Source organism: Manis javanica, chromosome 2 (assembly GCF_040802235.1).
Source record: "Manis javanica isolate MJ-LG chromosome 2, MJ_LKY, whole genome shotgun sequence".
Taxonomy (NCBI): Eukaryota; Metazoa; Chordata; class Mammalia; order Pholidota; family Manidae; genus Manis; species Manis javanica.
The window spans coordinates 135,025,846-135,038,811 of NC_133157.1; the positions used below are offsets into that span (position 1 = coordinate 135,025,846).

Consider the following 12,966-nt stretch of genomic DNA (forward strand, 5'->3'; position numbering starts at 1 on the left):
GGAAGGCCTGAAGCATTTCCCACAGGATCCTGTGACAGAACCTTTTTTAAAAGATGTTCTAATAAATGTGATACACCTTTCCCAAACCTAATTACAACAGATTTCTGTAAATAAGACAAGGAAAGTAAAGATTTTTAATAGTAAATTGCAGCCAGGGGATGAATTTGGCATCACAATCCCCAAACTCTAATGAAAATTGGTTATCTTCTGATACTCATTTTAGTGAATGTTCCAGATACTAACAATTTAATTGTACACTTCCCAGCCTTGCCTTGAAATTCATTTAGGGTTGCCAGAGGGATTTCCAACAGAGTGCAGACCCCAGATGAAAAAAATTTCTTCAACTTGTGTCTTGCTCCCTGTTGGAAGGAAATTGCTTAATCCCACATAAATGTAAATGCTATTAACACCCAAAGGTGCCTTGGGGAGAAGGGACTAGCTTGGTAGTCATCTTCTTTTCATTCATTATCAGATGTCTACCAACTACTGCTGTGTGCTGGGCATGCAGAAATCTGGGACAGGAGCCCATTTCTCCCTCTTGGCCCTTCTTAGCTCCTGCCTGTTATGAAGTAATCGACACTTCTTTCTGGCTGTATTATAAGCTCTTACTGACTTTACTTTTCATCCCTTTGATTCAATCTTGATTAGATTTGCAAGGACAATGAAATTAGCTGGGGCAGCCTTTCAAAATCAAGATCTGTTATTTCCATTTTTAAGAAGTTATTCAAGTATGCATCACATGAATGCATTTTGATAAATCAAGCCAACTTAGTTGTCATATTTCTGTTTTATCCTCTACAGATAAATTTTTTCCTAATGCTTGTTCTAATAAAAGTAGTGAAGATGACTCTTCTGTATTTCTGGGAACTTAGGTCACATCTTACATTTTTTTCAAATGTCTAGTTTTCACCACTTTCAACAACGATAGTCTGTGATTTGTCATTATACCTAGATGCTATCTATAATACTTCACATTCCAAGGAAATTAGAGACCATCTCAATCCCATTTTTAAAATTCCACTTCCCTTGTAAGGTCAAGTCTTAAATCCCAGAAGACCCTCAAAGATCATGTCTGCCATCTTCACAGCTGTGTCACCTCCCTTTTCTTTATGCCTATCTGGCCACCAGCCCCACCTCAGGGTGGGGTCAGCCTGTGTCCCCACTCCCCACCTGCAGCCCCACCTCATGACTCTTTCAGGAAGGCTTCCCTGATCCTCAGGCCAGTCTAGATAGCCTCCCTTCTGCACTTCTGGGGTGTCTTTTCCATTTCTCAATTGAGCATTTATTTCATGGTACTTTTTAAAACTAGATTATCTTTTAGAACAGCTGTAGGCTTATAACAAAATTGAACAGAAGATAGAGAGATTTCCCATATACTCCCACTTCAAGACATACACACCCTTCTCCCATAAACATTCCCACGAGATGGTTCGTTTTTTACAACTGATGAACCTACACTGACACATCGCCATCACCCAGAGTCTACACTTTACATAAGGGATCACTTATGTGAGAGTCTCACCACCCTAACAATTCCCTGAGCTCCATTTGTTCTTCTTTCCTACCCCTTCACATCTGGCACTGACAGATTTCTGTACTGTCTGTATTAGTTTTGCTTTTTCCAGAATGTCATGTCATTGGAATCATATAGCATATTACTTTATCTTATTTTTCAAACTGGCTCCTTTAAGCAATATACTTAACATTCCTCCATGTCTTTTCATGGCTTGATAGCTCATTTCTTTTTAGCACTGAATAATATTCCATTGTCTGGATGGACCATAGGTTATCCACTCACCTACTGAAGGACATCTTGATTGCTTCCAAGTCTTAGTGATTATGAATGGAGCTACTATGAACATCTGTGTGCAGGGTCTTGTGTGGACATAGGTTTTCGCCTCCTTTGGGTAAATACCAAGGAGCACAACTGCTGGGTCATGTGGTAAGACTATGCTGGGCTGGGCTTTTAAGAAACTGCCAAACTGCCTTGCAAAGTGACTGTGGCATTTTGCATTCCCACCAGCAGTGAATGAGAGTTCCTTTTGCTCCACGACCTCACCAGCTATTGGTGTTGTCAGTGGAATTTGGCCATTGTGATAGGTTTATAGTGGTATCTGATGGTTGTTTTAATTTGCAACTCCCTGATAACATATAATGTTGGAGCATCTTTTCATGTGCTTGCTTCCCATCTCAGCCATCTTCTTTGCTGAGGTGTCTGTTAAGGTCTTTGGCCCAGTTTTTAATTGGGCTGTTGGTATTCTTATTGTTGAGTTTTAAGAGTTTTTTATACATTTTGGATTAACAGTCCTTTGTCAAATATGTCTTTTGCAAATATTTTCTCCCATACTTCATGACATTTTTATACTTTATCTGCTTTGTCAACCAGACTGTGGGGTCCATGAGAGTAGGGATTGTAGCATTCATCTGTATGTTTTTAGTGCCACATGTACATTCCACACATATGTCCTACACATACATCCCATAGTAAATAGCATTGTGTACATATCTGTTGAATATATAAGTCACAAATATTAGAGTAAAAAAGAAACAAGGAAACCAGAGAAATCACATAAGACAAGATATTAACAAACCAATAAGAATATTTCTTCCCTTATCAAAGAAGTGAAAACTAAGATATGGAATTCCACCCCCTGTGAATGATGCAAATATGTAAGGTGATACCAGCATGCAGTGCCGTGAAGCTGACACTGAATGGGAAGTGACTGTGTGAGTCAGAAAGTCCGGGAGGAACATCTTCTGAAAGGGTGTTTCTTCATCTCTGATACTCTGACACAGTAACTGCTTCCAGGAATCTGTCCTAAGGAAAGGATCTCAATACAGTAGAAAGATATCATTGCCTCTCCACTAAAGTAATCTGGGATGTACAAGTCCAGGGTGGAGGTGGGGACTGATGCAACAGCCAGATGGAACACCAGCAAGGCAGACACAGCAGCCTGCGCGGCAGAGGGCGACACTGCCCCAGCACTTGCTTATGATGATTTCCATGTGTGTGCATCTAGAAAAGACCAGAGAAGGTCAGGCAGAAGTGAAAACACATGGTCATGTAGTATGTGGGCAAGCTGTAAAGCTTACTTTTTACTGTTGTAGCTTAATTTGTGCAATAAGCAGCAACTATAGAAAGCTTAGGAACATTTATGTAAACAAAAGTGAGACAAAATCAGAGGTGCCTAACGTCATCACCTGTGTCCTGAGGAGGCAGAGAGGAATTGGGAGGCAGAAAACCCCTCTGAGCCTGGCTTTGCTCTCATTTGGGCCTAGGCACTGTGGTTGGAGTGGATGAACGCACTGCTTTCTCATGGCCTACGTGTGACCTGTGTGGCAACGAGAGATTGGAACAGAGCCCAGAAGACAGGTAAGGGGGCAGAGGCCAGCCTCAAATACCCCAGGGCAGCAGCATCCTGGTCCCAGAGACCCCATTGCCTTGGTGGAGGGTGTATTTTTTTTCTTTGTAACCAGGAATTTTGCTGCTCCTTGCAGCTCCTCCTATTTTGAAAGAGAAAATAGCCAGGTTTTATTATTAGCTATTTTGTTATCAGTGGAGAGAAAAGAAAACTCAGGGCAAATGTGAACAAATAAGACAATGTTGATAACCATACAGGTTATCCTCTTCAGGGTGCAGACTCCAGAGACCAATGAGCAGCTACATGAGCAGGCATCCCTTCGCTGCCCAGCGCCCCTCCAGGGCCAGGGTCTGGGGATGGGTATCAGTGCCACTCTCAGGCCTCCCCAGTAGACTTTGTCTCATGACAGATAGAAAGAGGGCATGTGTACTACTTTCCACTTCTTCATACAGAAAGGGTGAGTATCTCCTTCACATGGTCTGGATTGGTGGCCTTATGAATGAAAAAGTCACCACTAGATTGTATTTAAGAGACAAGAAGAGTATGAATCACAGGTTCACTTGGTAGCAATAAAGAGCATAAATGCTGGTGACTGAAAGTAAGTGTTCCTGTCTAGGCAGATGGGCAGCTCTGACTTCCCCTCGCTGTGCACAAGCCCCCTTGACCTCAGGGGATATGTGCTGTCATCCAGGCACAGCTGGGATGAGGCTTCCCTGCCCAAGTCACTGCCGTCCTCTGGGAAGTTTTGTGCCCATACAGCTGGAAGCTGGAAGCTGGCTGGCATTTATGTCCCCAAACAGGGTGACCCAGGGAGCTTCCGACCTTTTTCAGAAACTTTGTTTCTGAAAGTAAATCCTCCTTTCCTATCTAAGCAAACATTCATTATTAGAAAAGTGTCTGTCTGCTGCCAAACTCTAAGGCTTTGTTCCTTTTCGAGTCTTGTCTTTCCTGTGTTTCCAAACAACAGAAGCACTTTCTTCTGTGGGGACTGCTTCCGTGTGGTCACCTCTCCTCTTCTCCGAAGGCACCTGCAAGTCTTCCTGGACTGCCCCTCATGGCCCCAGTGCACAGTGAGAGTCAAGGTAGGAGCTGAGCAGGGCCACTCTGACTCGTGGGCTTGGAGAGGCTGCATCTGGTGCCCCCGCCCTGGGGAAGGGTAGAGGGACTCACCTCAGGAGCCACAGCCTTTCTAGGTCTGTGGCTTAAAAGTCACATTCGAAGGCTTTGTGATGGAAGCTGCCAAAGATAAGAGTGTGTTTTAAATTTAATGTGAGTGCCTTACCACAGGCATGCACCTCAGCCGCCTGTCTGCCCTGTCGTTGCAGCTGCTACAGAGCAGTATTTCCTCCCTCCTGAGGTGCGCTGCCTGCGAAGATGGGGTAAGTCCGGGCTCCCAGCCCAGGTGTTGTCCTTATGCTTTCACGCCCCAAGCGAGCAGGTCGTCCCCCAGATGAAGACCCCCTCCTGTAAACTTCTGGTGACAACGAAGGCTCGTGACAGGATTATGTGCGCGCCTAGTTTAGCCTCTTCTGAGACAGGGACACATCTCACTGCTGTCACTCAGCGTTCACTGCCATCAGTGCACATGTCTGCTAGCAGCGCCCTTTCCTTTTTCGAACTGAGATTATTTCCTGATCACCTGTGCAATGAATATGTACCCTGATTTTGATTATGGTAAGACGGTCTTGAGATTTCAAATGCTACTGGCATGCTTTCATGTTAATAGAAATACCTGAGACATATTTTCTTTTTAATTGCTCAGTATTTCAGAGTCTGAGTAACTGGAAACTTTACCATTATTTTTCAGAACTGGTTTGCCTGCCCTGAGAATGGCTGTGGTGAGACTTAAAGTGGTGTGCGCCTCCGAGGCAGCCACTGCCCAGTATACATAACTTACGGGCCAAAGAGTTTCTTCTTAATGAAATCTGGCCTTCATAAATGAGGGAGGTCTGTCCTTGAGACACCACCTCTGTCTCAGCAGAGCCATTTAAAAGTACCACAGCAGCCCATGAAGTAAGTCTCTGAGCCCCAGGAAGGGCAGTTGGGACTGACTGATGGTCGTTTCTGTGACCAGCACTGGAGCCCACATCCAGGCAGCAGACCGGGGCCAGTGCCTGAGGTCATGCTGAATGGTGAGGCTTACTGTCTGCAGAATTTTCTGATGTGTTCCCATGGCCAAATTCCAGCGCTGATCCCAGCCAGAGTTCCAGGCTAATTGGATCCATCCTACAGAGTCACCCTGCCACCGTCTCTGGCTCCTGGCCAGCCCCCAGCCCCTCCCTGCTGCACCTCTGGAGGGGCTGGCGGCACCAGGAGGCAGAACAGCCATTTACACTCTTTCATCTGTACCGTGACTATCAGAGTTTGGATTAAATAGGAATGTGGATAAATCCATGAAGAGAATCGGTGAGGACCACTGGTCTGACTGCGGTTCCCAGCTCTGATTTCAGGGTAGAATCAATCGCCTGTGAAGCTTGCAAAAGAGTTTCTGGCTCCCTCCCTGGGATAAAGCCTGCCCTGGGCATGGCTCCGTAAAGCCAGTCAGTGACAGCCTCTGCCCCCAACCCAGCGCCAAACCTTCCTCTAAGAAACTGCTTTGCAAACAGGGATTAATGTTTAGACCAAGCTGTAGGAGGGTTTATAAACAAGTATTTTCTGATTGTTTAAAAGTAAAATGTAAGTAGATAATTACAATGGACCAAAAGCTATGCTCACTTTTCTCATATTTCTCTCTTAATTTGCCCAGCACCCCACTGGAGAAGAAACCACATTTACTGCCAAAAAACAGAGTGCAAGGCGCTTAGCCACTGTCCCGTTGCTTGCAGAGAGGTCCCACTGGGAAGAGTCATTGTTCTCCTGACTAGCAGTTAGGAGCCAGCCCCAGTGGGAGGGATGACAGGGCCCTGTGCATCTCTGCCCCTCTCCTGAAGTGGATGTGTTCAGTGGGAGGTGGAGGCAGCAGCACCTGGGGACTGATTCCCTGTTGCCTCAGCTCTTGGTCCCTGGGGGAGGGAAGGAGGAAGAAAGGAGGGCGAGCTGCTAGTTCAGGCTGATGGACTGGAGGTGTCCATAGTTGGGGGTTTTAGATAGGAGAAAAGATGGCAGATCTAGGTTACCAGGGAACTTTTTTTTGTAGAAAATGAGAGAAAGTGTTGGGAAAATTTCTGCTTAGGGAAAACACATTGCAAAGTGAACCAACATCCACAAGCTAAACAAACTAAAACCAACACCACTTTGGGATAGCACACAACTCACCTGGTCTCCACATACGTACTTGCTGCGCCACACACACATACCTGCCACTCCAACATACACCTGCTGTGTCCTTGTAGGCCTCCAGGGCAGTGGCCTGGTGCTTCCTCTGGGAGGCCCCCAGTGATGAGTAGCCCTTGAACTCCCTTCCTCTCTGTAGGGACCCATAGACCAGCCAGAGGCTGAAAACTTCCTCATTTACTCGATTTCCTTCTGACTGAAGCTGGCTTATACACATTAAACGTGTCTCACACATACGTGCTTATTACATATGTACATATTCCCATAAGCAAAACCCTACTTACAAAGACCTCAAAATGACTTGTGTACCTAAGTGTGGGTATGTGTGTGTGTATATACACCCATGTGTGCACACACCTTGGGTGAGGGGCACAGTGGCAATAGCCTTAGCTGTCACCTCTTTGTGTGCTCTGTTATCAGAGCTGATATTCATACAGTTGGAAGAAGTTCTAAGCCTGCAGGCACCTTTTAGGGTGCTCCTTACCGCTGCCCCCAATTTTACTAGCAGCAGAGAATCAGAGCTCCACGTCTGGCCTGGGAGGCACTGATAGAAGACAGGTATTAAAGGACCTCTGTGTAAACATCTGCCACAGGTATAGACACAGGTTTCAAGTCTAGACTCTTGTTGGTGTTCTGGGTGAGCATGCACATTTGCCAAAATCCAAAGAATTATGTCAGAACTTCCCACCAGAACATAGCCCCACTCCTGGGGACAGATGGAGTTTCTGAACAGGATGCATGAGCTTAGGTTTGCTGGCTCTGCTCTAAGGTGGTCAAGTGGCTGGCAGCGTGAGAACAATGGGACTGGTTGTCATTGTCCATGTCTGTTCTCAAAGGTAACATTACAGTGACATGAAATTTGGAGTTTGTTTCCTTAGCTTAGAGAAGAGGAAAGCATATTATACTTTTAAAAACAGGGATGGGTCTTACCACATGTGAACACTGCCTTGTAACCACTTCATGTTAATTTCCCCCAAATATAAAGTATTTGTAATTTAATCTCCATTTATAAATGACATAGTTATTATTGAATCTTTGTAAAGAAATGATATTCTGCTGACTTTTCTTCAAGTTGAAATCCCATGCTTTTACCCCACAGAGAGCAGGAATGGGGGTGTCTGCCTCCCACACACACATTCAGGGCCAGCCGTCATGCAGACGGTCCTAGGCCCCAGCTATATGCTGACCCCACCCATCCCACCTGTGCATCCCCAACCTCAAGGTTCTGTCTTGCTCACTGCCACCTCTTCAGGGACAGGCCCCATGTGGGCTCCTAATAATCCTTCAGAGGGGGATAGAGGGAGTGGCCATGCACTGCCGGCTCGGTCACACATGAGCCTGAGTTGGGTAGTTTTTCACACATGAGCCTGAGTCGGGTAGTTTTAGTTCCGTCTCTTAACCCATCTTGACCAGCCATGCTCACTGCACCATCACTGCATTAAACCATCTTGTCGACCTTACTCTAACTTTTTACTGTAAAGCCACAACTCTTTACAGATCATGTTGACTAGCCTGGGTATTTCGCACCGTACCATCTTAGAGACGGGAAACCAGAGCATCGCTGTGTTTGGCGTTAGAGCAGTGTTTGCATCCCAGATTGATTCTCGTATTCATTGCTTCCAAACAAAACCCATCTCAAAGCTCAGTGGCTTATATACTTCCCACACAGACCTGCAGTTTGGACAGGGCTCTGCTGGGGCAGCTTGGCCCTGCTTCTGTAGTCACTGGCTGGTGCCCAAAGGCTGGGATAGGGTCACAGAAGCCCTTCAATCCCTGGCCAGCTGTCGTGTGCCTGTTGGCTGCGACCCTCACAGCACATGTCTGGGTCCCAGTAGAGACAAGCAGAAGCTACTCCCTTCCACGCCAAGCTTGGGACACCATCCAGTGTCCCTTCTACTGCCCTTTGCTCCCAAGAAGCCAGTCATGATCCTAGCCCAGACCCAGGTTGTGGCAGTGAGGTGCCACTCTAGGCAGGAGGGCACCAAGGGGTGGCAGACGTGGGCCTGCTTTGACCATGCTATCTGACAACTCCAGCCTGTCTCCTTTGCCAAGATGCTTCAGTGGTGGGAGGGGTGAGTTGATTCAAGCCAACCGCAGCTGTTGTAGAGATCTATCAGGTGTCTCACACACAGGAGGGGTGAGATACCCCTGATCACCCTGCAAATGGCAGCAAAGGCATTTCTAGGCAACACATTACCTCCTAGGGCTGCCATCTCTGATGAGGCCAGAGATGTGATTTATTCCTATGCATCTGGGCCTCTGATTAGTGCCACTCCACCGCAAGAAGAAAATGTCTTGAGTGTGATCTGTAGAGACCAAGGAGTGTACAACCATGCCCCTAACCCCTTCACTTGGCCCTCCTGCCACCAGTGTGCTGTGTTCCTATCTAGAGATGAAACTTGCCCAAGATTAATCAATCCCCATAAAATATTCATACAAACAGAATGTGAAAAGATTCCTACAACACAGAGGTGTTTAGCTCAGGTTAACTCTAGAAGAAATGGGATCCTATAAAGGAGAGAGATTTGGAGCAAAGTACCAGGAAACCATTTGACCAGATATGTTGCTAGATTGGGGAAGTGTCCTAAAGCAGGCAGCCATAAACCTGATGGCCCAGCCCCCAGCCTTCCCAGCTGAAAACACAAGGCAAATCCTTTTCCCTGCCAGTTCCTCTTCTACAACAGCCAGCTGGGAGATGATTATCATCACATCCACTAACATTAGTAAAAGTATTAGTATCTTTTAAGTGTTCTTGTTTAAAGCACTGATTTATCAGAAAAAAAAGCAATTCCTTCATTTGCTATAATAAACAGGGCTTTTATTGGAGCTCTTCATTTTCCCCTCTCTGACCCATATTTCTGTCACGTTTGAAGAGGGGAAAGTCATGCACTGGGCGACGGCCCTCTGCTCTTTGGTGTTCTGTGTTGTTGGGAACAGAATGTCCAGGGCTTAACTCTGTTTGCTTTAACCAGCGTGCCTTTTATCACTGCAGAGTTATGAAGTGAAGAGTGTCCTCGGAAAGGAGGTGGGTTTGTTGAGCTGTTCTGTCCAGTCCATAACCACCCACCCGACTAGCTGCATTGAACTGGAGGAAATTGAGCTCCTGAGTGCAGGCAGAGCCCCTTCTGAACACCGTCAGTCGCCGCAGGACCAGGACCTGTGAACTTTGCAATGTGCCTGCAAGGGTGGTGGTGGTGGTTTTTGCCAGTTACTTGTTAACTCTGGGAAGAGTACATAAAATGTATTTAATGATTTTGAAGTGGAACTTAGAATTTTCTGGGGCAAATGTTAAACGGTTTTGTAAGCTATAAATCAAAATTTTTTCTAGTTACATATTTTTCTTACCTCTGAAAATTTAGGAATGTGTCATTAAAGCTTAAATAAGCTAGAAGTCTTCACTTTATATTTATCTTAGGCAAAATTATATATATAGCAAAAATTTTTTGAGTTGTAACTTTGCAATGTTTACATTTTACTGTCTCATGATGTTTTCTTGTATTTAACATTCCCCCAAAGAACACCCTGCAAAGCTTAAACTTTTGTCCCATACTGTGATATTACTGTTCTGCTACAATAAACATCCAACCTAAGCATTTTGCAGTTCCCTATTTTGGGGAAAATGTTCTGGGAAATTATGTCAAAGGTGAAACAGTTGCCCCTGAAGCATAGATAACTGTCCTGATTATAGCTGAACACGGAGATGGCCCTAGATAGGATTGTTTAATCCTGCTAGGGACTGAGCACAAAGCCAAGATTACAAATTTAAAGAGATTTAAATTATGCGTAAAACCATGTATTATCTATAGACGCCAAAGATTTTGTTTCCCCTTTATAACAATATGATCGTGACAGGCCGTGGCTGATTAATTATGTAACATAGATACAGCAGCCGGAAACAAGAAAGGGTGCCCGGTACCCACCTGCACTGCAGGAAAAGCAAACGGCTTTATATATATTATTTGTCCAGATTAAGCTTTGAAACACTACAGTGACTGGCAGTATACCCCACTTTAAGTACCTTTGTGAATGTGGTTTTCATCAACTACATGGTTATTTTGTGTTTATAGGCGTTTTGAAAATCTATTTGAAGCTGTCCACAGACAGGAAAGTGAAAGCAAGCTCCCATAAAAGGCAGACTTTTCTTCGGATAACCTGCCCCCTCGTCTGCCCCCTCCCCCCTGAAGCAGCCCACTGAAATTTGGGGACCTCACCCAGTTGTTCTCCATCGGGCCCCCAGCGCGGCTGCTGAGCCAACCAGCCCTCTCCCCAAGTCGGGATGCTTTTTGGAAGCACCTTCCCCCAGAAAACTGCTAGTTTAACCCGAGCTTAATCGTGCTTTGCCAACCTCAGCAAGTTAAAAACATTTGGAGGGCGACGTTGGCATGTTTCAAAAGCAAAGCAGACCCTCTTTCAAGAAGCCTGGCTCCAGAGGAACACACAGCTGGGCCCCGCGAGGTCCTGGGCCACTGGCGTGCGGATGCACTGCGAGTACAGCAATCGGGTGGTTTTTAATGCTTCTTTATTCTTACAAATACTGTAAAAATTAATATAAAAAGTGGGCATGCTCAGTCTTTTCCTCATGTACAATACAAAGGTTTTGTCTGAAAAGTCTTGTCCTCTTTTACAAATGTACCTTAGCTGCATCGGTAGGAGTAAGCTGTAGAAAAAGCTCCCATTATAAAAATAATTTAAGGAAAACCACGTATAGCTTCTGTCCGTGTCCCGCGGCGCCGCATTTGCCGAGGCTCCTTGCGCGCACGCGTCCCGTGCAAGCGGCGGCCCCGCCGCCGGGCAGGACGCTCGCTCGGGCCGCAGCGCTGAGGTAAGGTCGTCGGGAGTCCGCCCGCTCGGGCCGCGCGTTACCGGCAGTCCGCGGCCCCGGCGGCAGGCAGGAAGGGCGGGCTGGGCAGCTGCTTGAAGAACTGCCGCAGGCCGGCCAGGTCCCGTGTGAGCTGCTCTACGCGCTGGTGCAGCTTCTCGTTTTCGGCCGACAGCTCCACCAGCTTCTGCTGCATCTCCTGGTTGCGCCGCTTGGCCTTGTCGCGGCTCTTTCGCACGGCGATGTTGTTGCGCTCGCGCCGCTGACGGTACTCCGGGCTGCCGCGGTCCGGGCCCCGCTTGCCGGCGCTCTTCTCCCGGGCCGGGCCGGGCGCGGGGCTGCAACGCGGCGGCTCCGGCGACGTGGGTGGCGTGGGCTGCGCAGCTGCGGCCAGGCTCACCACGGTCTGCGCGCACGCGGCCACCTGCGCGGGCAGCAATGAGCCGGGCGCGTCGCCGTCGCACCAGTCGGGCTCGCGCTTGAGCGGGCGCGGCGCGGCGGGGCCCGGGGGGCGCGCGAGGCCGCCGGGGAGCAGCTCCAGGGCCCCGGCGCCGGCGCCCGCCGCACCCGCCTTGTGGTTGCTGTTGAAGAGGTCGGCGAAAAGTTCGTCGTGACATAGCTCCAGTGTGGGCACCGCGGCCATGGAGTCGATGTAGGCGCTGAAGTCAATGGCGCTCTCGTCGTCGTACATGGCGGGGGCAGCGGCGCCCGGCTCGACCAGGCCTCCCGGCTCGGCCCCGCGGCCCAGCTTGCCCGCCCGGCCCGGCTCGTAGAAGGGCGCAGGTTCCGCAGGCCAGGGCGCGCCGCGCGCCGGGCCGTCCAGGCTGAAGAGCGCGGCGCTCATGGCGGCGTCGGGCCGGGATCTGCGTGCGGGCGCGGCTGTCACCTCGCCGGGCGGGCGCTGGCTTTTCTAGCCCGGGCTGACGCGCACGCCCCGCCCCGCTGCCGGCCGCGGGGGCGCCCCGGGCCGCGGGGGTGGCAGGCCCGTCCCGCCCCGCGCCCTGCCGGCGACGCCCCGGGCGCCCCCCGCCCGCCGCGGCTGCTGGGAACGGCCCTCCCCTGCCCGCGCGCTGGCCCCGCTTCCCTTCCTGTTTGTGGCCTGGGAGCCGCTCAGTTCCTCGGAGCGGGAGCGAAGTCAAAAGCAGGACTTGGCCTAGGCGCCCTGTCCCGGGCCGGCCCCCTTACCGGAGGCGGAGGACAGATGCGGGAAGCAACCAAGGGACAGCCCTAGGCACTGTCCGCCACCCCGCCCGTCGGGGACAGGGGCCGGGCGCGGGGATGGCGCGCTGGGGGCTACCTGGCACGGCTCAGGGCCCTCTCTGCCTGTCCCAGCCATCCTCAGGGCGCTCGGCCCAGGCGGCCCAGGGTCGCCTCCTTCGTCGCGGCTGGTGCTTCCCGGCCGAAGGGATGGCGGGCAGGGCGCGCGGGGAATTATGCAGCGAGCGTCCCGGACGCGAGCCACCTCGCGCGCAACCACCCTGCTCGCCGAGGACCCGCCAGGCGCGAGGCCCT

The 12,966-nt window shown here is 49.3% G+C and overlaps 2 protein-coding genes across 11 annotated transcripts in view; one reads left to right on the forward strand and one right to left on the reverse strand.

The window, feature by feature from the left end:
* SPIDR (scaffold protein involved in DNA repair) overlaps positions 1-10,230 on the forward strand; it is a 462,021-nt gene extending 451,791 nt beyond the window's left edge. For all 10 annotated transcript variants that reach the window (XM_036993683.2, XM_073229487.1, XM_073229486.1 and 7 more), the window contains 4 exons: positions 3,280-3,373; positions 4,330-4,444; positions 4,688-4,741; positions 9,628-10,230. In XM_036993683.2, the coding sequence (XP_036849578.2) occupies positions 3,280-3,373; positions 4,330-4,444; positions 4,688-4,741; positions 9,628-9,798 (434 nt within the window). In that variant the 3' untranslated portion in view covers positions 9,799-10,230. The remainder of the gene's footprint in view (positions 1-3,279; positions 3,374-4,329; positions 4,445-4,687; positions 4,742-9,627) is intronic.
* A 1,107-nt stretch (positions 10,231-11,337) lies between these two features.
* Positions 11,338-12,352, reverse strand: CEBPD (CCAAT enhancer binding protein delta). The gene has a single exon (XM_036993692.2). The coding sequence runs from the start codon at positions 12,296-12,298 to the stop codon at positions 11,495-11,497; it is 804 nt and encodes a 267-aa protein (XP_036849587.1). The 5' UTR covers positions 12,299-12,352; the 3' UTR covers positions 11,338-11,494.
* Between the last annotated feature and the right edge of the window lie 614 nt (positions 12,353-12,966).

Excerpts from the sequence above, each read along its gene's own strand:
- CEBPD (XM_036993692.2), bottom strand. The coding sequence starts at position 12,298 with ATGAGCGCCGCGCTCTTCAGCCTGGACGGCCCGGCGCGCGGCGCGCCC.